This window comes from Scomber japonicus, chromosome 5 (genome assembly GCF_027409825.1).
Source record: "Scomber japonicus isolate fScoJap1 chromosome 5, fScoJap1.pri, whole genome shotgun sequence".
In the NCBI taxonomy this organism is placed as follows: domain Eukaryota; kingdom Metazoa; phylum Chordata; class Actinopteri; order Scombriformes; family Scombridae; genus Scomber; species Scomber japonicus.
In genome coordinates, this window is record NC_070582.1 from 20,309,453 (window position 1) to 20,337,104 (window position 27,652).

A 27,652-nucleotide genomic window follows, 5' to 3' on the forward strand; every position below is an offset into this window, starting at 1 on the left:
GCTCTGATTTGAAAGTAGGCACACTGCCATACAGCATTACTGACACGTGGCTACTGCTGTTTGTTATTCCAGTTGTTCCTTTTCCCTCATTGAAACTGCCCAGTCAAAAGAAAACGGAGGCTAGGACATCACTAAAAAGTTAAACAATCAGAAGGGTGAGAATATGGCTTTTCAGATGGCCTTTGCTTTCTTTGACCTGAAAGTCACATCAATCATAGCAATGCACACAGCAAACAGTTGAATCATTTCCTATGAAAGCTCCCTGTGGTGGAGGTTAGCGAGCAGTGCAACTTTGAGGACTGAACAAAGGTAAAATGCTTCTGTCATATCATCCAAATGTACTGACAACTGCTGCACACAATCCAAATGGAATAAAATATCTGTGGGGCTGATGACATTCAAAGTTTGTTACAAGTCAGTACAGCTTTTCTGAAATCTTTTTTTAACCTGCAGTTACTCCTTGTCAGAGTGTTAATACACACAACAAAGCTGAGAACAAGAATACCTCCATCAGTCTCAACTTTGAGTGTTTCTTAATTAGTCTGGATGAGGCGCCTGTATGTCTACTCTCTATACATATATTTACAACACACAATACGTCTTGTACGCGACAGAGGGGTAAGCTCGGACCAAGGACAGTTCACTGTACTCTCTCTACTTTGCTCCAATGTCACTATCAGTAGAAATCAAATTAGCAGTTTGTCAATATTGAACAAATACATATTTACAGTTAATTAAACCTCTTAATTCTACACCATTACCTAACTGATTGTTGAGCTGCTTGCCATTCACTTGGATATGTGTATTTCTTGGTGTGTCTGTGTGCAGTAATCCTACTAGCCATGCATTGAAAAGTGAAACAGCAGTAGTAGGTATATTGTTTTCATTTCAAAAGAGGAACCTTTAAATAAACAGGTGCTCAGCGTCTTAGTTTTATATCATAGAAAAAGATCAAAGAAACAGGCAATCAATCCATCGAGAAGATGGAAATAAACAAAGAGAGAGAGAGATGAATGAAATCAGTCAAATGCCTAGCATACTGTAGAAATTAAGATCCCAGTGTCAGAGGGACACAGAAAAGTATTTTACAATGAAATGGAGACCCCTGCTGACAGTGCCCTCTGGTGGCAAACATGATGAACATACATGAGCTGTAGAGGACGAAGGTGGTCGTCATGGCAACACTTCTTACTCTAGGTAGATGTCCTCAGTGGGGCAGGCATACTCCAAATGTTCCTGGTAGTACTCCTGGAAGGCTCGTCTGCAGGAAAGACAGCCAGACAAGAGCATGACTAATAGAAACAATTTACCATACTGAACCTTCAGGTGCTAACAGATTTACATTATTATCATTTGTTTCCTAAGATATATCTAGTTAGTGCTACTCTCACTGAAACAAAGAGGAGTGTTTTAATAAGTTTTGTTGGAGCAGGTGATAGTTTTGCCTATCCCATGGTCTGCTGCCAGTCCATCCAGAGACTGAATTATCTGAATCTTTAATTATTCAAACCCAAAATGGCTGATTCAGACATGACTAAGTCTGCAATCATTACTAAACATTACACTCACATATACATATGAAAGGATGGTATGCAATACCAAATGAATGGCTGCTCACTTCTCCAGCTACAGCTGAATGTGATTGGTAAAAAGGATGCTTTGATTCAGGTCTTCGATATCGACAGACTACAGCAGTAAACTGTAATTAAAGATTACATCGATGGTCCAGCTAATTATGAGGTACAGCTGATAAGTAAGCATTGTTTCTTATCTAGTTTAAGGGCTGCTTTGAGCATATTGACATTTAGCAATTTAGAGTGTGTTGACTATTAAATGGGAGCAAATTCTGTAAAATTATCCCTAACCCTAACCCTAACCCTAACCCTAACCCATACATTTTTCACATTAGAAACATAGCAAGTATGACCATTTGTAAATCAAAAAGATGCTGAAAAACTGATTCATGCCTTAGTTTCAACATGACTTGATTACTGTAATGCACTCTTGACTTGCCTTTAGTCATTCCTCTGTCTTAGTATATCCTTCCTCTAGTGTTAGGGTCGGCACGACCCGCTTTTAGGTTTTAAATGCATAAGAGTACAACATAAATTTGTTAATTGATTCACGACTTTTTGACTTTGTCAGGAACTTCTATTTAAACAAAATAAAATTTAAAAAATCAGTCAGTTTCGACCCAGTTATAATATAAGATCATGAAACAACAATAATTGCTAAAACTGAAATCATAAACACACTATCAACCAACAGCTCATAGCCAGCTCTTCCTCCAACCACTTGAGCTTCAGTTAGGGGCTTCTCTCTTTGCCTGTTTGACCAGACAAACAAAGACGGACATGTCCAGGTATGTAGGGACAATTCAGTTTAGAGTTGGTGACTGCCACCTACACTTGCCAGCGAATGACCAGGAGATGGCCAATGGTTGTATTTTACAACATCCTCGCTGTGTCTGCATACAATGCATGTGTTGCGGACCCACATTCATCAAGGGTGGAACTCAACCCAAAAAAAAAGCGGAGAATGTTTCTTGAGCAGCTAGGAAGTTCCCTTGTCAAGGCACACATGAAGCAAAGGGAATGGGTGCTGTGAGACCCAGCCACTGCAGCCTTGGTCAGACAGCAGCAGAGCTCACCAAGCACTCCATCCATGCCCACAGCAACATGAAGAGCATTAGCACCAGCATCCTCCTCAGCCAGCCCTGCCTCAACATCAACCACAACACAGCCACAGCCACAACCCCAGTGAGACCACCTGATTCTAAAAGAAAGAGGTGTCAGGTCTGCCCTAGCAATAAGGACAGAAAGACAAACACATTGTGCTTCACCTGCAAAAACAATCTCTGCAAAGAACACACTAAAAGTGTCTCTTTTTGCCACACATGCATCTAAAAATACATAAATACACACGCATGGTACTTGATTTCTATTGGTTTGATTTGCTTGATTGGTTGTTGTGTTTGACCTTGCAAATCTACATTTTGTATTATTACTAGTTCTGCTTTTCATTTTGTATTTGTATTTAAGTTCTATTTTTTAGTTAAGTTCTATTAAGTAAATATATATGGGTCGAAATTGACCTGTAACACCATAGATGTTATTATAGTTAATAAAATTAAAGATTTTTCTTTTTTGAACATTTAAGAGATGTGTTCTAATACCCCTCTGTAATAGTCAGGTAACATAACAACCTTTTATTTATTTATATAATTCTCTTGAGGTTAATTTAACTATTTTTATATTGAAAACAAGGGGTATGCTGTCAAGAGAAAGGCCAAGGGGCTCACTAAAAACATATTAAAAGCAATCTTTTCATGGATAAGGAAGTCTAATAAGGTAAACAAGGGGTAAGAAACAAATTTGATGATAAATAATTGTTTTTACTGTATTTTATGGCTGATTCAAGAGGGTCAAAACCGACCTGTTAACATAAGGGATGGCACCAGAAAGTTAACACAAGAGGAAGGATATACAATATTTACTGTCATTTATATGTATCACTCACCCAACACACTCTGCTACAGGTCGCATTGACTCCTGGGATACAAACACATGGCAAGCAAATCTGTTCAGCATTGGGTGTTTAGTGATGAAGCCAAAGTAGCTGCAGAGAGAAGAAAACAATATGATGCACAGTCAGATGTTAGATTGTACACTTGCAACAAGAGGGCAGAAGATCAGTATGTTTGTTTACCAATTGTTCCTTGGATGGCATCCGCAGAATGAGATGTTCTTCATCTGGAAGAAGTGACTACATCTGTCAAACTAAAAATAGAGAGAGATGCATAGACAGACAAGAGGAGAGGGATTATAAATTATGGCTTCACAATCTGTACAATATACAACAACCTCTATCCTTACACTCTTTGATGTACTGGAGTTTGGAAGATAATTGTGTTTTATGGATGATTTGTTATAGTCAACCCTGTTCCCTGTTTGTTTTTTTAAATTTAACCTGCAAGCATCAGGCCTGCTTGACACAGGACTCCATTAGTCTTTTGAACTACTGCTCAGTGAAAGAAAATATGTTATAACTGCAGCACAGAGTGGAAGCACATCTAAAAATGTGCATCATGTACAAAGGAGGCACATAAAAAAAGAGGATACCCACATAAAATATAACACTGCTCTGGAGGTTGTTTTTTTTTTTAAATTGAAATTAATTCTCGATAGAGCATTAATTAGATATTTTAACATTTTAAATTGATGAGTGAGTCATAGTAACTCTTTACATACCTCATCGAGGGAGTCATATTCATCCTCCAGACTCATGATCAGTTTCACTCCTTGCAAGCTAATCTCCAACTCACACAGGGAAGGAGGTCGCACGTGCACTGTCCGTTTCCTCGATATCGCAATCTAACAGAGAAAATACTGCCATATTACATTGAAAACCCTTTCATGTTGCACATACAGTGCAACATTGTGAAATTGCTCACGACTTATTGTTTGACACTTTGATTACCTTCTGCATGGCGGCGCACAAAATGCCATTGCCTTGGTGATAAGGTACCTCAACAGAACCCAAGAACTGAACGCTGAAAGTCTCAATCCATGCTGGATTTCTTTTCATTCCTAAAGGGTGTAATGTGGACACACACATACCAATATGAGATGGTTTCTATGAAACAAACAGATTCTAGTCTCAATCAAGTCGGAGTCTCGTCACTCACCCAACGACTCCTTGGACTGGCCTATGACCTCTTGGGCATAGAAAGCAGGGAAGATTCCCCTTTCCCCTGTTCGCATATTATAGCCTCTGTACCAGTAGTCATCCTCTTCCTCCTCCACATATAGAGGATCATCCACATCCAGCTCCAGCTCATCTGCATGTCTGGGAATAAACCTGCAGAGGGCAGCAGAAAGTGTGAGGAAAATCTCTGTCGAACATTATGTCCTTACATGGTATCGCTGCAGCTGAGTATCATATAGGTTTATTTGATTACAATGCATCTGTTTGCATTTAAGGTGACTCCCAGTGGAGGGCAAAGAGAATGGAGTGATGGAGGAATTGACAGAGAACGATGTTGGGTGGGCAGAGGGAGACAAAGAGTGATAAATGTGGGGGCATGATTACTGAGAGAGGACTGTGAGATAGAAAATAGCACATGTAGCTTGGTTACAGACACAGGTGGTGGAAGATCTGATCATTAGGCCGCACTTCTTGAGCTCAGCTGTAGCTTGGACATCTACACTCCTCCCTAACATCACTAGAGATTCACTGTTGCTGAATGACCCTTAAAGCACACTAAAAATACATGAAACCTTGAAGGAATATTTCACATGTTGATCTACACAAGATATTTCCCCAAAGACACAAAAGGGTAATTAGAAAGTTGGAGCAAATTATATTCACAAGTTCATTCACAATACATTTTTTACATCTACAACAGCAAGTATTACTTTCTTTTATCTACTCTTCTCTTATATTTTATTATTAATCACATCTGCTTTCTGCTGATGTTCATATAGCTTCTACTATTCAACTGTTAAAATGACTATATGGAGGGTTGTCTTACCTGTATACTGCCCTGTGTGTCTGGTCCCTCTCCTCTCCATTAATGGTGCAGGAGAAAAGTCCAAAGGATTCTGTGCCTACATGACAAACAGACACCAGATATACCGTTTCAGCATCTCAAAAACTAGTAAGTAAAACTTAATTCCAAATTAGAGAAATAGCACAATGACCTTTGTCCTTTCTCTGGCTTGTTATTTGTTGGGGGAACATTACCCATCTAAACTTTTTATGTGGAAGTCTTAATGAAAGCTAATTGGATTTGTCAAAAAAGAAATGACAATAAAATCTGTTGTAATGAGCCTTTCATTATGCAAATCACCCTTCATTAATCTTGAAGAGCACTGATTGATGATGGATGTACTGGGAAACAGAGCCATCGCATAGGTCTCGTGTGGGCTCCCTGCCAAATTTAGATCATATGTTAATGCATCATGCTGACGAGGATGAGTTGAACCTTAATACAGTATACTGATACAGTAATACTTATAAACTTTGAATGGATAATTTTAGCGATAATGCTGCTGGGCTATAACCTGTAGGGTATATCATTTACATAGTCTTAAGTTAAAGAACTAATTTGACATTTTAGTAAATACTTTCAGGCCAATTCATTTTCTTGCCGATAGTTAGATGAGAAGATCAATACTACTCTCATGTAAAAAGTGGTGTCAATCTCCTTTTCTAACTCTCCACAGTAAAGTGAAGATGCATATTTCCATTCCATCTCTGATTACAAGAACATATTTTGTACTTTGTTTAGTAGGCTGTGGTATCTGAACAGCCCTTGTGTTTGACTTACTGGAGGAGCGGGATGTGCTGTTGACAAACACATTTAGGAACTTCTTTGAAAATGGGAGGTCGGCCTCAGGGGATGAGTCCTCAGAAGAACTGAGGAGTTCTGGCCTCACCTCCTCTTCATCGCAACCATAGTCCACCTTTCCTGTTCCCAAAGGCTCCTCATCACATAGCGTTGAGAGCTCACTGTCATCGCTCAGAACGGAGGTGCACCTGTGAGAAGATTTGTCAGTTTCAAATTTCAACTTAAAGGTAGGCATCCACTGGTTATTTAAGACTGCTTGAATAACACAATAAGGAAGGTAGTGTGTACTTTAATAGAAGAAATTTTAAGCTATACATTTTTTTGAAACATTATTGCCACAGCATACCTTCTGAGACTGACTAGTTCAAGTGTAGTATTCTCATCAACCACTAATGTGTACTTCATGGAGTCATAGGCCAGTCCATCATCTTCATTCGGCTGCCTCAGCGCCAGATCTTTCTCACACAGTGGGAGGTCGTGGTCAGACAAGGGATGGTCTTGCACACTGGAATCAATGGGTGGTGAACTGTCAAGCTCTAAGTCACTACCCCTGTAGGACTCTCTCCTCAAGCCACCCATGAATGGATAAGAGTCCCTGTCTTCCTCCTCCTCATCATTGTCTGTGGAGTAGGTGAGGCTGAAGCAGCGGTTAGTCTGAGTTGTGGGTATATCTAATGTCAGGCTGTGTTTGACCTCAGTGATGCGCTCAAGAGAGGCCATGGAGCGGCTTGTTGGCCTGGGTTCTGTCTCTCGTCCTTCATCCTTGTCGCTAACCACACTCTCGGTAAGGCTTGGTGAGTCCAGATCCTTTCTACCCATCATTAAGTCATTGTTTGGCTCTTCGTCTTCTTCCTGTTTCCTGGCATTCTTGGATGGTTTATCTGAGAAGTTCTTCTCTGAGTCTGTGGTCCCCCTCCCGTTTACACAGTGCTCCAAAGCCATTGGGGTTATGGTGTCACCCGTAGGGTTACTCATATAGTGAGAGGGACTTTTTGATGCTCCCCCACTTGAAGACTCTGCACTCTTCCTCCTGTCTCCTGGCTCCGTTCTTTCCACTTCACCATCCCTCTCTTCTCCCTCTGATCCACCCAATTTCTTCCCTTGGTAATCATCACTGAAACCATCTCCATCTCCAATGTCTGAGGATGGCGAGATGGTATCTGACACAGATGCTTTCCTCTTGAAGCAGTCCTCGGGACAGCTGATTGGGTACGAGCCCTCTGAGATCATCCTGTTGACCAGGTTGCTAAGCAGCCAGGGTGAGTCTGAGTTTTCACTCAGGTCATCTTCACTTTCTGATTCTGAGTCTCCTTCGCTGGTTCCATCATATTCATCAGCACTAGGCATTAGCCTGGGTCCCACTGGCAGGTAGAAGGAGCGTTTGAAGCTCTCTAGGCTGTGGTCTGGTTCTATCTGCAGCACCATCTGTCTGGACAGACTGTCCTCACAGCGCTGGGCTGGAGGCAGAGTCTCATCTGGGTCAGCCTGGTGCTCACAGGACAGATCATCATCCACATTCTGTAGCCCCATCAGAGCTTGCCCATCATCATATGACTCAGGGGGCAAGATAGGTGAGTCAACAGGGGAAGGAGTGGCAATAGTGGGTGAGGGTAGAGGGGATGGTGAGGACAGAGGAGAACCTTCTTTGATTGGGTCAGGCTGGCCCAGGAAAAGGGATGCTTTCAATCCTACAATACCACTGTCCTGCTCTAACTCTGTATCTGGGTCCAGTTCCTGATCTGATGTAGGTGAGCTGGCCTCCTCAATGGAGTTAGTGAGGTGAGATGAGCGTCCGCTGCTACTGTCATCACTGGTCAGGTCTAGCTCTGTCTCTGAAATAGAGGAAATCATGTTGGAGACCACGGTACCTCCACAGGCAAATGCTGCCTCCAGTTCCCCTTCAATGTCAGATTCAGAACCTGGTGAGCTGAGGTCCTTGTCCTGGTCTGAAGTCATGTAACCTTGCTGGTTCATATCTGCTATCCCTGGGTCTGAAGAAGGAGAGGTGGAGTCATTAGCAGCTGCCTCCATTGCAGACACTACTGGAGCATCAGAACTGTTGGACTGGTCCAGAGCATCTGAGCGACTAGAGGACATGTAGCTGGAGAAGGAAGCAAGCTCAGAGGGTTCGATGGAGGGAAATTCCACGTATGATGACTGATTTTCTTTACACACCATATCATAGGTCTCCTTACACATGAACTCCACTTCAAAGTCCTTCTCCAGTTCCTCATCAGACAAGGGTGTGTCAGCACCATCGTTGCCTCCCATGGGCGCAGTGGATGACAAGCAGCGACTGGTTCCATCTGGGTCCAGATCATTCTCTGGCTCCATACCTGACTCACTGGTGATTGTGTAGGTGTCAGTGGCACGCCAGTTTGAGTGTTTGTGGTTGTGGTCGCTGTTGAGGTCATGGTCCACTTCTGTGTCCGAACACTGGGAATGCTCGTCTACAGAAGGTACTCTGGTTGTCTGGATTGTAGGGTCAGCCTTCTGTTCAGTGACACCACCAGAGTTTGGGTGGGACTTATGTTGACCAAATGAGCCTGGGAACATAAAAGGTATGGAAAAACATGAAAGTGCATGAGAAAATGAGAATACATCATGACATGGAAGATTATTAAGCAGATGATGCAGATAAGGCTAAGGGAAAACAGGCTTAAGAAACCTATTGTAATATGTATAATTATTGCGTAATTTATCACCAGGCTTTCACTTTGGTTAAAAGGTTCAGGTTGGTTTTACTTCTGACCACAGTATTTACCTGAGAAAGCCTGCAGTTGGTCGAAATGTTGCAAATAAAGTATAGGGAACTCTGATTCAGTATATAGTTGCTCCTTGTATCTACTTGTGACCACACTGATGGTTTGGGTTGGGTGTGGTCAGAGATGTGCTCTATTGCATGTGTAACCACACCCAACATTGATGTCAATCCGGTGCATCCCTGAATACACTCCACCATCACCACAGGGGGTAAAACGTTAGCTTAACCGCAGCTAAAATTAAGATTTTTAGTTGGTGTTAAGTTACTTTTAAAAGGGAGAATCAAAAGGAAGAGCATAACAACAATAAATACTGAGAAAATCAAGGAATATTTCTTAAGTTCATAATCAGTTGAAGAAAGGATGTAGAATGAGCAAGCTTGGGAAACTGTTCTTCATTAGAGACATAATAATTTGACTCCCTGAAGAATACAGTCTAAATTGGTTTATGAAAATCAATATAACAATGTTTGCTGAACTTTGTATCATAGAAAAAGTCAAATTCATATCACCTCACACAAATTTCACATCACGGCACGACACAACACAGATGTTAATGAAATGAGCTCTAATCTCGCTGGGCTGGCCTTTTCGTTACCGTATTCGAGCCTCTCCCGCCTGTTGCCCTCCATGTCGCAGAGGAGGGGCCTGTGAGGGGACTGGGGATTCCCGCCCTCCCCTGTCTGTTTTGGTGGAGTACCTTTGCTCTGAGACCCTGGTGCCTGGGAAACTGGAGAGGCCGGGCACTGGCCTGTGACATGGCTACCATCATCCAGACATGAATGGGTTGGAGTCAGACGGCCTGGAGGTAGAGTAAATATTTATTTTCTACTGTGTAATGCTTACTGATTTTAAATAATAAGTAATAGTAGGCAATTTTTAGGCAACAAAAAACATGCCCATGTGGATCTGTATTTTATATATATCATATTATATTATATTATATTATAAAAAATAAATTAATTTATATTGTAGCTCTGCACTAAGAGAAATAAGTTGTTTTGTGTGTGATTGACAGACACATGAATACAAATACAAACAAACAAATGAAAACATACCCACAGTCCACACCTACTTAATGAAAGAAAACTAATCATGTTCTCACCCTGTGAGGCAGGGTTGCGTAGAGAGTCCTGCCAGCTTCCTTTCTTTGGGGACAGACTGCTGTTGTTGTTTAGTGAATCCTAAACAGAAGACAGACAGCAAAAGATATGCAACAAGCTCTTATGGATCCATTATAAAGACAGATGTGTGTTTCCACTGGAGCTTCAGGCTTACCTGTGATACAGCAGTGGTGAGGTTTAGTGTGGTGGGTCTGCTCTTTAGAGTGCCAAGAGTAGGAGAGAGAGGAGGGGAGACAGAGGGGGACGGTGGAGCATCAGGGTCAAGCTCTTCATCTTCTTCCTCTTCCTCCTCATCGTCCTCATCTTCATCATCAATCATCTCAAACTCCTGAAAGTCATCCTGGAAGGAGCAGACTGGGTGGTGCATGTCATTCTTCTCCAGAATAAGGGAGTCCTGACCCCAGAAAATAGACAGAGAAAGTTAGTAATGTTTTATGTTTTCACATCCGCATCATAATTCAGATGATAGCTTCACTGATTAAAGCTTTGACAGCAGAGGGAAAGCTATAATGTGATGAGCCAACACAAAAGGAAAAAGCTGCTACCTTCCATCAGTTGTATATGTTATGTTTTTGCCAGGAGTAAGATTGTCTGAGATGAATAGAAAGAACTAGGAGAGCACAGATGGGCAGCATACAACACAGTATTCTTTGAGGACATTTGTCAAATGCAGACAAACAAGGTATTGTAGTGGGCAATTCTGCAAAAGGATGCATATAAACAGTTACTGTAGATTTTGCTGATACGATATATTCTGCAGCCTTGGGTCTTGTGTATGCAAACCATGTGTGTCTATGCCTAAATATACTAAACCTTCAGCATCATCAAAGTTGCTTCCATGTGACAAGATACAGTGTGGAAAATGTGGAAAAAATTGAATCACTAAATACAAAGTCACCCTGCAAAACCCCTGTAGACAGTAGAATAATGCAGAAGCCTTGAGGGTGGACTGTTCAGAGGAGGAAGGAGTGACAAATAGTGCAAACAAAGATGAAAGGAAAAGGTGAAAGGAGTGAGGAAATCAGGGTGGATCAATCTGACTTCTCTCAGGTTTCATCTGGTTTACCGGAAAGTGGTGCACTAAATGATTTTGAGGTTTAGTAGACCACACCTTCATGACTGTATGTGTTGCTGTGTAGACTTTCTGTTTGTTAGATACAAATTATATTGATTGGATGAGGTCTATAATGTACAGAAGCTTATTGAATTATAGCTCACACTGTTCACTAAAGACACCAGAAAAGGAAATACATTTGACTGATTTATGAGTCATTTGCATGCTGAGGAATGTTATAATTACTCCAATAATCTTGAGTATGAGGGTATGTTGCAGTAGCTATGAAAAGTAGTGACATCACACCAATATCATCACTGTCTGATGAGTCTGTAGTGTTGAGTGAGAAGTGTCTGTCATGCTAATATTAATAAAAAAAATGCTTGATCATCATATCCAAGAGCAGAGTGCACTCTTCAGTCACTACAGCAAACATTTGTGGTTTAGTTTTTCTCCCCCTTTCTTCTCTAGTTGGAATTTGACAATGCAAACACAGTGATTGATTTATCTGATTTGCAGTTTGAATAGTGCAGCAGTTTCACTGCCTCTCAGTGCAGTCTTTTTAATGGAGGAATCAACGCTCACCCTCTCACCCATCCACCCCATACAATTCTGCTGCTGCCTGTTACATCCATACCAAAGCCAACAGAAATCAACACTCATGCCATTACCTGGGGGAGCACACATGAATATGTATAGGCTATTTATGATTTAACATATTTCTTCTGTAATTTAGCGATTAAGATGTGATGATACCTACTGTCAACATTCAAAGTTTTGTTTCCTCACACTGACCAATTCAAATCCATTACTTGGGATATGCAATCTATAATTCAATGACAGTATAAAATCCATCAGCCGGGTTGTGGAAATGCCACATCTGCCTGCGAGAATAATCTGCGGTGTCAGGAGACATCCTTTTAGCAAGACCACATGACAGACAGCAATGCAGGCTTAAAGAAAAAGAGAGAACTATAAATAAGAGTTGTGTGTCGGCGAGAATCGATCCCTATGGTCTCCAGTTCCCAAGGACAACCCATCCAGCCCCATGACTGTCTCTCAGTTGTTACCCTGCGGACCTATGTAAGGCATGTTGTGGCAGGCAGGGGACGTGTTGAAAATGTCTCTTTCACATTCACAAGCATCAGAGAATAAATGAACTGAAATCAAAATGGTTTTCCTTTTTTCCATATACAGATACACCTGGACATATGCAGAACTGTACTTGTAAACACAACCAAATACACACTAATGTACAGTTTTATTTAACTAACATTTATACATTCATATTTGTTCTTCTGCAGCAGCAAATAGGGTCTCTGGATGCTGATCATTTAGAAAAGAAATATTACTGAATATAATATAATACAAAAAATATAAAGACAGAGCATGTTTTTGATCTCTAATTAGCAGACCACAGGCTTGTTCAGCATGGCTAATTCTATACCTACTGACTCTGCTGAGACACATCAGAAGATGGCAGCTCTAACACAACACTGCTCTCAGCAGTAGTGAGACAAGACTGGGCCATATTGCTTTTCTGAGCTAACATAGCAGACATAGCAAAGCAAAGCACTGGACAGATGAGAGTAGCTGAGGACATGATCCTCAAGTGAACACCAGCTGCATGGCTGTGTGAGTGAAAAGGGTGCCAGGGACTCGTAAATCTCAGAGAAGCAGAGGCTAAGAATTAAGTGTTCTTTGATGATCTAACGTGCAGAGGGTCAACAGGAATAGTCTACTGGAGGTGCCATAACTCCCCACAAAGAGACTGATAAACATCTGTTAATTGACCACGAATACCATGCTGCTCAATTATAGCAGATGTGCAAAGGTTTTCTGTTCCTCTGTGTTTTGACTGAGTGAGTTGTTCAGCTGGGCGTTAAGGTCTTCCTGGCTACATTTTACTGGTGTATGGTTAGGCTCCACATACTCACGCAAAGCAATTAGGGCTAGATAAAATATTAGATTTACTGTTTACTGCTATTTATGTTGTTTCGTATTTAGCTCACATCCTATGCATACATGTTTACTGTCATAAATGTATTGCTTACATGTGTTTTGTTTGTGTGTATTTCTGTGGGTGCATGTATGCCCACATAAACTGTATCAAATATAACATTTCATCTAAGTGGGTTTTACACAGATGTCGACAGATGTCGATTAGCCCCCCCAATTAATTGAGACCACCTAGCGAGTAATGGCCTTCATCTATCAGTGTTTCTGTAAATGTCCACACTTTAAACTCAGGGTAGCGCCACAGCTGAGACACAGACACCACAGCTCTGTCACATACTTAATTATGCATGTGCTCACAGCGTTCATTCAGGGCTCAGGGGAGACAGAGATGGATATTAGAAAGAATGGAAGTGAAAAATGAGGTGCAAAACAAGGGAGAAAAAAACTGGGTGCATGTGTGTGTGTGTGTGTGTGTGTGTGTGTGTGTGTGTGTGTGTGTGACTCAGAGGAAAAATTCACAAGCAAAGAAGGGAGGGGCATTCTCTGTTGTAGTCTCTTTTTGTGCTTGTTATGTTTATACAGTATGCTGGATTTTTTTAAAAAAAACAAAATACGGTGGAAAACACACTGTCAAACCTAACCTCCAATGACATCACAGATAGTAGAAGTGGACAGCCTGAGCAAGAATTGTTGTAGCATTTCAGCATTTGACCAGCAATTAAGAGAGAGATTGGAAATCAGACATTCATAAAAAACCCATATGAATAATCTTTAATTGCCTGCCTTTAACTCTGGATGACAGGATGACAGAATAAGCCATGTTCAGGCAATGTGTATGTCTATTTGTTTTGGTTTACGTGCATTTGTGACCTCAAAGTACTGATCTAAAGGGTTATGCAGATTAAAACCTGAACCCCATAACCAATTGGAATTAATCAGAGCTGGGGATTGGGGCTAAAGGATCATCTCACTGTTTAGATTGGCTGTTCTTCCTAAACATCAAAGACAAGCTGCCCAATGTGATCAAATCATACTGGCACAAAGCTGAAAGCCTCTCTCTTCATCAGCATGTTTCAGTGTGTGAGGGAGGGACTGCTGCTGCTGATGAGCTGACATCATGTCACCAACCCTACTGATGCAGGCAAAATCAGACACCGTGTGAAATAGCATGAGCATGAAATCCTCTGCCTCGTTTTTCTTTCTCTATTATTTGAATGTACACTCGCAGACACATTCAGAGGGTAACTGTGTGTGTGTCCTATCAATCCCATGTCAGCAAAATTACTTCCTCTGGGCAATGATGTCATGTAACAAGGACCGACACTGTCTCTGCCCTGTGCTTTCTTGTGAAGTGAGCAGTCAGGGCCTCTGCTGATGTCTGTCTGATGTGCGAGTGTCTGTATGTGGGAACATGAGAGGAGAAAGAGGGCACTGATGCATGGTTTACTACTGTATGACCTCTCTTTCTCTGGAGGTCTTTTCACATGCTATGCAAAAATAGCTTTGCTAGCTAACCCTAATGTGTTTGGTTGGTAGATTAAAACAGAGGAAGTAAAATATCTATCTGCCACAGATTTATTCTGAGAGCTTAACCCTCAGAAGCAGCCCTCCCTGAGCTAAATCCCCATTCCTAGTTACCTCGGCAGAGAAGAGAGAGGAGCGGAGAGAAAGTAGGTGAAGGAGGGAAAGCTTTAAGGGGGCAGGGTAGTGGAGAGGTGGCAGAGAACAAGAGGGGAGGGAATCTTAGCTCTGTCTCTGAGCAACACTCTGCATAGCAGGGAGGGAAGGGAAGACACATGAGAGGGAGGGAGGGAGGGAGGGAGGGAAGGAGGTTGTCTCTGCATAGCAGCAAACTGCACTGGGTCACCCACCCTCTGCTGCAGCCATGGCTCCAAGCCACAAGCGTAAAACATTTACATCCCACAGGATGATAGAGAGAGAGAGGGAGAGAGAGAGAGAGAGAGAGAGAAAGAGCGCACGAGAGAGAGAGGGAGAGACAGAGACAGAGACAGAGAGAGAGAGAGAGAGAGAGAGAGAGAGAGACAGAGACAGAGGTTATGAGATAATAATACTTCGAAATTAAGGTCTAAGCTTGTTGGACATGTGCAATATCAAAGCTAATGATTTGATTATTTGCATATACAGACCTCCATAATACAGTCACTTGTATAGGATGCTTAGTGGAATTTCTACATGCTGAGAAGTGTATGGTATTCACTCATATACAGGATGTGTGATGCATGATAATTATCTGTATGATAAGTATATGGAGAAAACTTTACTCTGTTTCAGTTCGCCAAAGTCATGCATGTATTGCACTTTTTTCCTGCATTCAGCTCACTGGTATAATATGGCTAGCTGCGGCTTATAGGCATTACTGTAATGACTGCAATGCTGGTAAGCTAAGTAGCCTGAAGATGGAAAACCAGCACTAGATGCTTATATAAGATAGCCATATGCAAATAAGCATTTATCAACTGTAAAAAGCTATACAAACAAGGTCAGTGTCTTTCTTTCTTTCTTTCTTTTTCTTTCTTTCTTTCGTTCTTTCTTTCTGCCACCATTGCACTTTGCAGTTCATTCTCACTCTGGCTTGTTTGGAGCTACATGTTTTTCTTGTAGTTGCACTTGCCATTTTTCCAGCCTGCATCCCTTCAGCTTGTTATTAATCAGCTATGATAAGCAGTCACACATAGCAAATGCAGAGGAATCACAGCAGACAAGGTGCTTTTCTATGGACCATTATTCATACTGTACAATTAAAAGAGAATGCACAATGCACAACAAGTCATACCATAGTCTACATTTTGATACAGTGAAAAAACTTGCACTGTTTTTCATGCACAGCTGTACACTTTATGCCGACATGATGTGCATTTACACATGAATTCACACACTAAGTTTGTAGGTTACATATGCACAAGAGTGTACATGAAATGGTCATTTAAGGAAACAACAAACGATGGAGTCTCACCTTCTCATAAGGATCAGAGTCATAGTTGAGTCCAATCCCACAGTCATCTGTGATTTCAGAGAGATCTTCATCATCAAACTCCTCCAGACTGATGTCATGGGCTGGCCTGGAAACACATGAGACAGTATATTTACAACATGTTGTAAATAAGAACACAGATATAATATTCCTGTTTCATCAATGAACACTCCAGAGGCGAATTTCTCTATTGATCTATGCCCACACATTGTGCACTGTCTATCTGGATCTTAGTGTCTCATATACAGGACACAAGAAGCCACACCAACACCCATGTCCTCCATCTTCCCTTCTCCTGTAATGATCCCACTAAGAAGGTGGGACACACTTCAGTGGTGTTGGATAATAGCAGCAACACATAAAGCATTGATATTACACATCAATATACCAACTGACATTAAATGCCATATCAATTTGGCAGATTTTTTTAGTTTACATAATGTAAGTATAAGCTGTTGTATTAGCCTCTTACACCAGAGTTTATGAACTTCCATTTAGAGCAACAGCACACTACAGCGGGGACATTTATGTGTCTCTGTAATGAGCCCTGGCATTGCAAATTTTCTTGATTAGGCTCTATCTCATCTTTGCCCCATTAGTTTCAGCAGACACTTGGTTCTATAGCAGCTGGCTTGCAATGTATTAAAGGAAATGCTGCATTGCAGCGTTCCTACTGAGAAAAGGGCACTCCACATATTACGTATGCAAGCTTACATCATACAGTCATAAAGGGTCCTGTCTATACAATGTCACTTGTCCCATGGAGCAAATGAGGACATGCTGATGCATCCAAAAGTAAAACTAAGGGGGGTAGTGAAGAAGTCACAGTGATCATAGTGCCTCCATGCTACTGTGTTACTGTTTCTACAATGTGAACGTGACATGAAATACAGAGAGTAGATAAATACTGTATGAATGCAGGGGATAACAAAGTGTCAAAGAGTAGCTACTAAGAAAGGATGTAATTTAAGTTATATGGAGTGTATGACATCTGTCACAGTAAACCTTTATAAATCTAAGAAACAATGTTATAAAACTAAATTATAAAATAAATAATCAAATCATATTTTAATTGTGTGTCTTTTAGCTCTGAAATTTATGTAGCAGTACAGTGTTTGAAAAAAGCAAGCAGTCAAGTTTAGGACCTCTATCAGAGGGGAAAAAGTTAGCATATTTAAACAATATGATAAATGTGATAAGCAAGCTATTACATGCGATAAAACGGTTGATATTGATACTGAAGCCTAGATATAGCACAGTCGTTCTCTATTTGCGGAAAATTCCAGTTGCACACAGACTCTTAAGCTTAACCTTGATGTTGATATGTAAATATAATTGGATAACATTGTGCTAAATCTGCATCTTGAGGATTTCCCAAAGCTTGCAGGCAGTTTGTGAGGAAATCAAAAGTACACTCCTTTTACAAAATACTAGAAAATCTGGATTATTAATTAATTAATTAACAATCCACTGTACTGTGCTCAGCATCAATTTCTTTGAAAGACAAAAATTGTGAGTAATGCTCAGAGCAGACATGTAATGATTTGTATGTGAAACAAGCAATATTTTTCACTTTAGTATTTTGCCTCACTGAAAATGTTAAATTGAGAGATTCATATGAATTAATCACTGTGAACACTAGATTATTTCATCAGATATACCCAACTGACTAACATCTTATATTGTTACAATAAGGAGATGTTTGGCTGTATTTGTGGAGAGTTGTTATCAAAGGAAATTGCTGGATGTACAAATTAAGTATATAGATTCTAAGAAAAACTTATCGGTCACCTTGACTCAACTGATATGGCTAAATTTGTGATAACAGTCTGGCTGATAGGATCACAGGTCTACAGTATATAAAGTCTGTTCAGCTCCACATTGAGTTGTACCATTCTGGAGTGCTGAACGTACAGAAGGAATCATGAAGTGTCTCATTGTCGTTTTGGTCTGTGCAGTGCTCGCTGAGGGACTCGTCAGGTATGTACTGTAAATTTCCCCATCATGGGACTAATAAAGGAATATCTTACTGTATACTTAATTTTTTAATTCTGCATTAAACTTATTGCATCTGTGAGAAAATTTGTTCTTTAGATTTCAAGATCCTCTCACTGCTAAAGTGAACATTTTTGTGTCTGCTGCAGGGTCCCTCTGATAAAGCACAAGTCTATGCGTGAGGCCTTGAGAGAGAAAGGGATCGAGTTGCCTTATCAAGACCCCGCTCTCAAGTACCAGCCAGCTGATCTTGCTAGCTCATCCTCCATGTACATCAACAACTACGCTGATGTAAGAAACCACTACTTTCACAAACTATACTCACAACTTTTTACTAAAGCATTAGCTTAGTGATGGATTTGTATTTTCTTTTCTTTTTCCTTTAACTAATGTGTTGTTAGACCACCTACTATGGAGCCATCAGCATTGGAACACCCCCTCAGTCCTTCCAGGTGCTGTTTGACACTGGCTCTTCCAACCTGTGGGTGGACTCCGTCTATTGTAACACTCAGGCCTGCAGTGAGTACAAATCAACAAGCCTCCCATCACAAAATCCCTCATCTCTCACTTTCTTCAGGGAATATTTGCATGTGAAGCACTTTCAGAGGACTTAAATAGATGTGGGCCAAGCATGCAGAGCTCTGAGTTTTCCATCTTGTTTCCAAAAGATTACATATTGTACACGTAGATTTTGAGTGTAATTACAGTCATGCCATTAAGCATTTTTGATCATTGGGATTTTAGCTCATGATTTCCATAATCAACTGAATTTTCAGTATGTCAGAAGGCTCTGCACAGCATGAGGACATGTTTATGGCACTGGCTCCAGAGATAATCCTGATCTATGCCATTTACAGACACACACAAAAAGTTCAACCCCCAGCAGTCCTCCACCTACAGCGCCAATGGCCGGTCTTTCTATCTGCCCTATGGAGCTGGAAGCCTCAATGGAGTCTTTGCATATGACACCGTCACTGTAAGTCTAAACCACAAAACTAAGCATGTACACTGGTCTGAAGGTGTCACCGTTTTTTAAAATTAAAATGAACTTGGAGCACACTAGACTACAGTCACATTTGCTGAAACAGAACAAACAAACTACATTGTTAAATTGGTGAGAAACAATCTCACAGTAAAAACATCCAGAGCAAAAGTGTAGCTAGAGTGGCATCATGCTGTAATGTCAATGCACAAAGAGCAGTGCAGCAGTTTTTGTTTTATGTGTTTATTAAGGGTTGAATTAGTGAAAAGACAAGAACAATCTATACATCACATAGAATTAAAAGATCATTTGTAAAGATTGTACAGTGATGGCAGCAGTCATACTTATCTTTACTACGCTACAGTTGAATGTGTACACGAATATGTGATTTTCTTGTCACACAGCATATTGCTTTGTGTTTTGGACTTTGTAGGTGGGCAGCATTCAGATCACTAACCAAGAGATTGGTCTGAGCACAAATGAGCCTGGTCAGAACTTTGTCGTGGCCAAGTTTGACGGTATCCTTGGCCTGGCCTACCCAGCCATCTCTGCTGGAGGAGAGACCCCCGTCATGGACAACATGATTTCTCAACACCTGCTGGGCTACAACATTTTCTCTTTCTACCTTTCCAGGTACAGTGTATCAGACACAAGACCTCTAGAGGTAACAAATATATAGTATACAGATACAAATAATTTCATCCAATATGTAAAACCAGCTAAGTTTGGTATTGTCTGGGTTAGGGGAGGACAAGAGGGCAGTGTGCTGTCTTTTGGAGGAGTGGACACCAACTTGTACCAGGGCCAGATCTACTGGACACCTGTCACCTCTGAGACCTACTGGCAGATTGGCGTTCAAGGGTCTGAATCTTTCAACACTTTTATCAACATAAATTGTCAAATGCCTGTCTAGATTACAGATTATTTTGTGTGACTGCATGAGAAACTAATTTAGTAACTTGGTATGTGTGGTGGTGCACTGCAGCTTCCAGATCAATGGTCAACAGAACGGCTGGTGCTCACAGGGCTGCCAGGCCGTTGTGGACACTGGAACCTCCATGCTGACAGCCCCAAGCCAGTACATGAGTTCCATCATGCAAGCCATTGGAGCCCAACAGAGCCAGTATGGAATGGTAAGCCAGACAGACAAACAGATAGACAGAGAGACAAACAGACAGCCAGACAGCCAGACAGACAGACAACATGCAAAGATGAAGTAGTCATAAAGTATGGCACCATTATTCCTCATATTCTGTCCTCAGATTGCACCATTTAAGAGCTATGAGCAGTCAAGTCAAGGTCCCACAGCACACCTGTCCATTAAGTGATTGATGTATAAACTGGAAACAGTGTGTTTCTGGTTAAGCTTCTGTCCCTTTCAGACAGTATCTCTTTGTTGCTCTATGTCTCTAGTACACCGTGGACTGCAGCCAGATTGGTAACTTGCCAACTCTCAGCTTTGTCATCAGCGGCGTTTCCTTCCCTCTGCCACCTTCTGCTTACATCATTCAGGTATGCATAGCATTAGCATGTATTTCTGTGTGTCTGTATATTCCATAGTTTGTGTTTATGGCTGTCCATACAATGATATGCACATTCCCTATCTCCTGTCATTGCCTCCAGCAATACCAGAACGGATACCAGTCCTGTTCTGTGGGAATCACCCCCACCTATCTGCCCTCTCAAAACGGCCAGCCTATGTGGATCTTTGGAGACGTGTTCCTCAGAGAGTACTACTCCGTCTACGACCGCACCTACAACCGTGTTGGCTTTGCCACAGCTGTCTAAGTGTCATCAGTGTAACCTGACCTTACCATAAACTGGGTCAGATGGCGATTATTAAGTTTGTGTCCACTCAAAAACTACTGACAGCCTGAGGCTTTGGTATATCACAATCAATCAATTCAAACAATATGGGTTTCATTTGTCTCTGTCAATTACAGCAAATATACTTTGATAATACTTTGATATATGTCTTTTAAATGCTTAAATTTGTATATGCAGACAAAGATACTATTGCCTTTGTATATTCAAAACAGAGTACAATTGAATATGTCCATAAAATTGCATAATTGTCAAGCAGAATAAAGATGAAAAATACTACTATTAATTGTTTAAATGTTTCTTTCTATCTCTTTCTGAATGAAATCAATAGATAGATTTTTATAAAGGGTTTTCTCCTTTTATAATTTACTTTGAGGCTGAGCAATACCTTGCATGTGTGTGTGTGTGTGAGTGTTTGTGCGCATGTATTAGTAATAGATATAATAGACCTTTGTCACAACTGACATATTGACTTGTCATTGCAGGACAAGAACAGGTGAAACTGATCACATTAACAATGGCTCAATTCCATTCGAGTGTCCAACAAACTAGTGAACCATCATGCACTGCATCATGGGATTCAGCCATAATTACTGTATTGTTATTAATTGAACCTGTGCTTTACCTTTGACATATCAAAATGTGTGCTGTGAAAAAACACCCCACAACTAGTGACAATTTTAAATGCTATAAAATCCTGGGACAACAAAATCCAGAGGATTAAAAGAGGATAAACTATGTTATTTATCAGATGGACAAGACTGTTTGTTTTTATGACTAGTTACATAAAAGCAAATGTTCCAGTTTTAATTTGTCTTTTATCTTTTTTATAACTCCACCTCTTGTGGTATCTAGCCATGCTTGATAGTTCAGATTTTATTTGTCAAGGTTTTGAGATACCACTCTCTCTGCTGTGAACCCAGTTTGATTGGTGCTCAAAACATTGAAAATGTACAATTAAAAATTTCACTAGCAATCTCTCTTTTCAGAGACACTAGCATTTTAATCTGGATAATCCACATTATAAGAACCAGTAGAAAGTACAATAATTTCCATAAAAAGATGTAAGAAAAGTATTATTCCCTTCAACTGGGGGATTAAGGCAGATATCTCAGAGACACATCAAAACCTGGACAAATAAAACCAAAATAATCTGCATGGCTACATCCTGTACCAGTAATTGAAATAACATGAGGTGTTTTTTTTCTTTTTTTGGAGGCTCTGGCCCTTTAATATTGCCTGTTGTCTGTTTTTCATTTCCTTTCCCCTCATCCCTTTTCTGGCCTACTCCATTGCTCCATGTTCTTCTATGTTTCAAGATTCCATTTTGTTTGTCCTCTCATCTGTTTACAATTGGATTTCTCCTGTAGCCCTGTAATGCATGTAACTACAGAGTGTGTCCCCATTTCCCCTAAACTGCAAAGTATAAGTAATGTGTGTCAGTGAAAAGCTGCAAAAACACAGAATTATGTCCTAAAGAAAGACCTCTGTCCCCCTTTTGAAGGGTAAAAACACAGCATATATTTTTCGAAAATATTCTATATTATTTTGATTTCAGAATACATATGAGTGAGATGCAACCACCACTGCAGTGTTGACACCACATGTCTGTGCTCCTGCTTGGTGTTCAGACAGTATCCAAGTGAGCCGTGCAGTGCCTGTCACACCATGTTGCAGACACCACACTGTAACATCCATTGCATTGAGCCCATCCACTTGTGATCATTCTTAATTATTAAGATTTGAAGCTGATGCTTTAAAACTGGAGAGAGAATCATATCCATACTCCATTATAATGCTGAAAAAAGGCCTGCCTCAAATCAGTCTCTGTCTATTCTGAAATGTGACAGTCTGAGGAGCAAAATGAGAATATTACAGAAAACAAGTCAGCACAAAATTAGAATTTGCTGATGCAGGTCAAGTTGCTGCAATGGCACACCCAGATTCACTGCCACAACTAAAGTGCTGTGACCATCTCTGTATCCAAGGCTGTCATTCATTGAGCTCATTCTCCCTGCCCTTTTCATAATCTAACAATCTCTCCAGCACCACATTTGTTCATTTGCACAGTTCTTCTCTGTGAACTCTGATGGTGTCATGTTCACACCAGAAATGGTCAAATCAGCACACTGTCATCTATGCTTGTCTAATACTGTACATACTGGCTGCTTATTCACACACACTCACTAACTCTGTTTTTGTGTCTGAAAACAGAAGCTCACACAGCTATTGAATAACTCTTTAATGATAGAATAATCAATGTAGACACTGTGTAACTTTCCCAAACCTCAAACCTAAAAAGAAATGAAAAAGATACACCAATACAAAAATAAAAATAGATATGAATTCAAAGGGGGAAAGGGGTGGAATCTGTTTTTATCAATTTGCCTTTTAACCATGAGTGCCTACTTCAAGGTGACATCATCATCTTTAAAAGCCAAGGACATTTGATGTGGTTGTTACTGACTCATTTACAAGCTCAATTTCTCAGGCTTTTCCACCCGCCATCAGTCTCCAGTAATTTAGACACATACAGATATACACACACTCAGGCACACGTGAGTATGAGTCATGCATTTAACCCTTATGCTACCAATATATTTAACATACAAAGACTACTGACTGAGGTCCCTGGGGACCCCAAGAATAAACTACTGTATGAAACAACCATCATTGCAAAATGTTGACTTATTTCATTTCAAAACATCATTAGCTATGTAATTAATGTAAAAACATACAAACAAAAAAAACAGATTCCCTCCCCTCCCTGGTAGTATGTGATACTTTAAATTAGGAGCGATGGTAAACATGAGTTCAGTAAATAGTTCCATCTATTAAAACTGCATAGACAAAATTGGGTGCTTTTGACTGGGGTCTCCCAAGACCCTGATACATTGTTGTTGTTGTTTTTTCAAGCACAAATTAAAATATAAACAGAAAAGAATGATATGATGTTATTTGGAACACATTGATTGACAAAGCCATGAAAAATTGGAATGAAAGAATAAAGCTGCTCTGAGATATGACCATTCTGGGGTCTGTGGGTACCCCAGTCACTAAGATTAACCTAATGAAGCACCCACTTATGGTCTGTGTCACATCCAATCATGAAGATCCTGCCATTTTTGAACCAAATGCGGGGATGATGCATTGGTTTGCTCAGAGCAGATGATTTCATGTACTGTAGATTTGGCAGGATTTGGATTAATGCAGTCATCAGATGTAAAGACAGCATTGCTAGTAGATTGGCGTCATACTGATGGAAAACAAATCTCATGGGCTGTGTAAATATGACTAAATATGACTTGTTTAATTATTTTTGAATGAAAAAACAAAGCTATATGAACAGAAGACTGGAAAGTGGTGGTTGTGCAGAAAGTAAAGAGAGAGAGAGAGAGAGAGAGAGAGAGAGAGAGAGACAGACAGACAGACAGACAGACAGTATGGGTCAGAATGAAATACAAAACACAAAGAGCAAGCAAGGAAAACAGCAGGGGGAAAGCAGAGATGGAACACTTAAGCTAAAACAAATCTGTATTTGATTTAAGCCTCTTACCCCATGGTAACCATACCCATCACCACCCACTTTGCTACGTCTGCCTTCAAACAGTCAGAAGTCAAAAGTAAATGGATATATGAGAACATCTGAGTATCATGCACAGGGAGAGTGAAAGAAATTCAGAGAGATACATTCTGGAAATTTGTGGTCTAGTTTTTAAATATTGATGGAGTACTATGCAAAACAGATGGGGTTTGGTGGAATTTAATATATTTGAATCCAGAATCAAATCATGTTATAAAACCCAAAATCTTTTAGATCCATTGTCGAATCTTATTATTTACTAAAAACAAGAAAAATGTCCATCACATTTTTCCAAACCCTTAAGATGATGTCCTCAAATATATTATTTATTCAGACCACCAGTCAAAAACATAAATATAGTGAATTTAATATTACACAGGACTAAGAAAACAAGAAAATACTCACATTTGAGAAGCTGGAACCAGTTTACTTTTACCTTTTTGCTTAAAAATTGTTTCAGTAAATATTTGCTTATTTGATTGACTAATATCATGTCTGCACATGTGGAATCCATATAGGTTTAACTTTCATCAATTTTAGTGTTCATTTCTTCATAAATAGTTCTGTATAATGAAGCCTTGATGGAAAAACTGAGCAAAATGTGACTACTTATATATTATTGGTTAAGTTCCACCCTGCCTCTTTATGATTGAATATTGTACTCTCATGTTTCTCTTATAGCAGCAGAAAATAACATCTTATATACATTAATTGATTAGAGAACTGAAAAGACTGATGTACTAATGCATCTTTTACTGTTTGTGATTCCTTCAGTGCTCCCTCAGAGTAGAAAATATTATAGCCTGTCATAAATGTTTGGTGCTCTGGAGAGAAAGACGGGCTCTCTTACGGATTATGTTTCCCATTAGAAACAGTGTTGGAGTTATGTAAAGCAGATTATTGTACTGCACCATCACACAACCAGTGGTCTCATCCATAAATCAGTCACAAAGAAAAACAAAGAGAAAGACACACACACACACACACAGTAAGAAAAACATGGGTACGTATTTGTAGATTTGAAAAAAACTCTACAAATACATGTTTTTCATTCCCATGTGCTTCACACATTAATATTTCATGAATCAGATGTATTGGTATTTAGCTGTCTGAAACTGATGATCTATAGGTGCCCTAAATTAAACATAAAACTAACTGAAAACAATAGAGTTAAACTGATCGGTCCTTCCCACTACAATGAATAGAGTAATGTAATGTTCTTCACATTTCCTCAGTGATCTAAGACACTGGCTTTATTTTTGATGGTTGAGAAGTAAAGGCTGTCAGTGGATTTGGGGTTAGTGACACAGTGTGTAAGCAATACAAATATATGAAATATGAAAATACATGTACTCATTATTGCTGTGAATTAAAAATAACATGCTCAAGCTGTTATTTCAAAACACTGATGTAATGGGTAAAGCTTGACATTGTGCTCTGAACTGAAGTCACTGGTAGGTAGTCATGCAAAAGTCAGGTCTATTGATCTGATATGATCTGTCCATGACATGAAGCTGCAGTCTGTAACTAAATCCCACATAAGTGCTTGTTGTGGATATAAAATCCTCTGGAACCTGGCCTTCTAATGTGATTGCATTCTGCAGGACATGGCACATGTGGAGGCAGACTCAGGAACAATGAAATGCTTTGACATTAAATCCATTAGGGCAGAAACCCTCCACCATCCTGTATATTTGACATATCTGGAGATGAAAAAACATTAACTTTTACATTACTTCATTTCGTTTCTTTCATTAGTTCTGTGTGAGTGACTCAACATTACTATAGTGTAAATCTGTAATGAAATATATTGAAAATTGTTACTACAGTTAAAGAGCCTAGAATGATTTTATATTTTTCTGATGAAGGTCTTGCAGCTGCCATATAGGTAGCATGAGATTATTGCATATATGGGAATAACATGAAAGCAGAAATACAATGAGATCTGATATATTTTACATATTCCTAGATATACCTGCAGTCTGAATCAGACCTGAATTTTGCAGCAGCCCTCACACAATTCCAAATCACTCAAAGTTGTGGCAGTAGCACACATCTTACACATACATAAATCAGCTACACTACCAACACTCCACGTCTTTTAAGCTTACAACCTTGCCCTTGCCTTACTATTGCTGTATCACTGATTATTCTTAAGTTATTGATCACTGGTAACCGCCAGAAGTATCCCACTGATAATTTTAGTGATAGAGAGTGATAAACACAAGCAGATTTGTCATATTGTTTGTCGCAGAGGTCAGCTAAGAGGCGTTTGAAAGAACATCAATATCAGTTCACTTCCGTAAATCATTGTTCAGCAACATGCCCTTGCCTAGGCTGGACTCAACAGGGCGTGGGCCTCACACAGAGAATGCGCAAGGCGGATGACTGTCGCTACAGCTTGAGATCAATCATTTGCCATCTTTTTTGCCATTTACCGTCCCTCATACTATTCAGAAAATTCAGCACCTGTCTTCAAAGATACTGTTGGCTTAACTTAACGCATCAGCTCCAACAACAACAACAACCAGCCCTGTTCAGCTGCAGCACCAATAGGCGCGCAGGGAGGCAGTAGCAGGCCTGGCAGGTTATTCAAAATATGTATTACTACCCGCACTGGCTAATTGTGTGCGTTTTACTGCAGTCATCAAAACACTGATAGTTGTCTTATATGTTGTCTTTAGTGTCCTTTCCTTCTTTAATAAACCGTGCGCATCGTCCCTCACCATCCCTGTCCTGTCGCTTTGCATTTATAAGGTCTTACCTGCAGCCAGGAGGAGAGAGGGAATGGAAAGTGGATAGGGAAAACATCTCAGCCCTGTCCGCCATCTTCTTCCACAAATGACTCAGAGCGACTGCAGAAAATCACGAAAGGAGCGCAGTCCATTCACAATCACAGGATAGAGGACGGGCGCAACCGTGGACAGAGGTTTCTCTCTCTACGGCCCCACAGATACCCCCTGGCCGCAAGCCTTCAATCAGACGAGCCTGCTCAGCACCATCAACTCTGCAGTCAACCATCCAC

The 27,652-nt window shown here is 40.3% G+C and overlaps 2 protein-coding genes across 2 annotated transcripts; one reads left to right on the top strand and one right to left on the bottom strand.

Moving 5' to 3' along the window:
• Positions 1-1,188: 1,188 nt before the first annotated feature.
• On the bottom strand, positions 1,189-27,456 carry mapk8ip2 (mitogen-activated protein kinase 8 interacting protein 2). The gene is made up of 14 exons (XM_053318696.1): positions 27,392-27,456; positions 16,226-16,331; positions 10,393-10,632; positions 10,220-10,298; positions 9,713-9,916; positions 6,699-8,898; positions 6,332-6,540; positions 5,534-5,609; positions 4,688-4,860; positions 4,480-4,589; positions 4,251-4,373; positions 3,709-3,779; positions 3,520-3,618; positions 1,189-1,261 (listed from the first exon to the last, which is right to left on the bottom strand). Exons 1-14 carry the CDS (start codon positions 27,454-27,456, stop codon positions 1,189-1,191), a joined length of 3,828 nt encoding a protein of 1,275 aa, XP_053174671.1.
• On the top strand, positions 18,168-21,008 carry LOC128358429 (gastricsin-like). Its single transcript, XM_053318697.1, has 9 exons — positions 18,168-18,223; positions 18,388-18,529; positions 18,640-18,757; positions 19,096-19,214; positions 19,654-19,853; positions 19,965-20,081; positions 20,206-20,353; positions 20,634-20,732; positions 20,853-21,008. The coding sequence occupies exons 1-9, from the start codon at positions 18,168-18,170 to the stop codon at positions 21,006-21,008; spliced, it is 1,155 nt and encodes a 384-aa protein (XP_053174672.1).
• Positions 27,457-27,652: the final 196 nt, after the last annotated feature.

What these genes read in the sequence shown, in the direction of transcription:
- LOC128358429 (XM_053318697.1), top strand. Translation starts at nt 18,168, where the DNA reads ATGAAGTGTCTCATTGTCGTTTTGGTCTGTGCAGTGCTCGCTGAGGGA. An exon ending in TTGTAACACTCAGGCCTGCA is followed by an intron (nt 18,758 to 19,095) that starts GTGAGTACAAAT and finishes TGCCATTTACAG; the next exon opens with ACACACACAAAAAGTTCAAC. An exon ending in TGGCAGATTGGCGTTCAAGG is followed by an intron (nt 20,082 to 20,205) that starts GTCTGAATCTTT and finishes GGTGCACTGCAG; the next exon opens with CTTCCAGATCAATGGTCAAC.
- mapk8ip2 (XM_053318696.1), bottom strand. Translation starts at nt 27,456, where the DNA reads ATGGCGGACAGGGCTGAGATGTTTTCCCTATCCACTTTCCATTCCCTC. An exon ending in AATATGACTCCCTCGATGAG is followed by an intron (nt 3,780 to 4,250) that starts GTATGTAAAGAG and finishes CTCTATTTTTAG; the next exon opens with TTTGACAGATGTAGTCACTT. An exon ending in TGCCATCCAAGGAACAATTG is followed by an intron (nt 3,619 to 3,708) that starts GTAAACAAACAT and finishes TTCTCTCTGCAG; the next exon opens with CTACTTTGGCTTCATCACTA.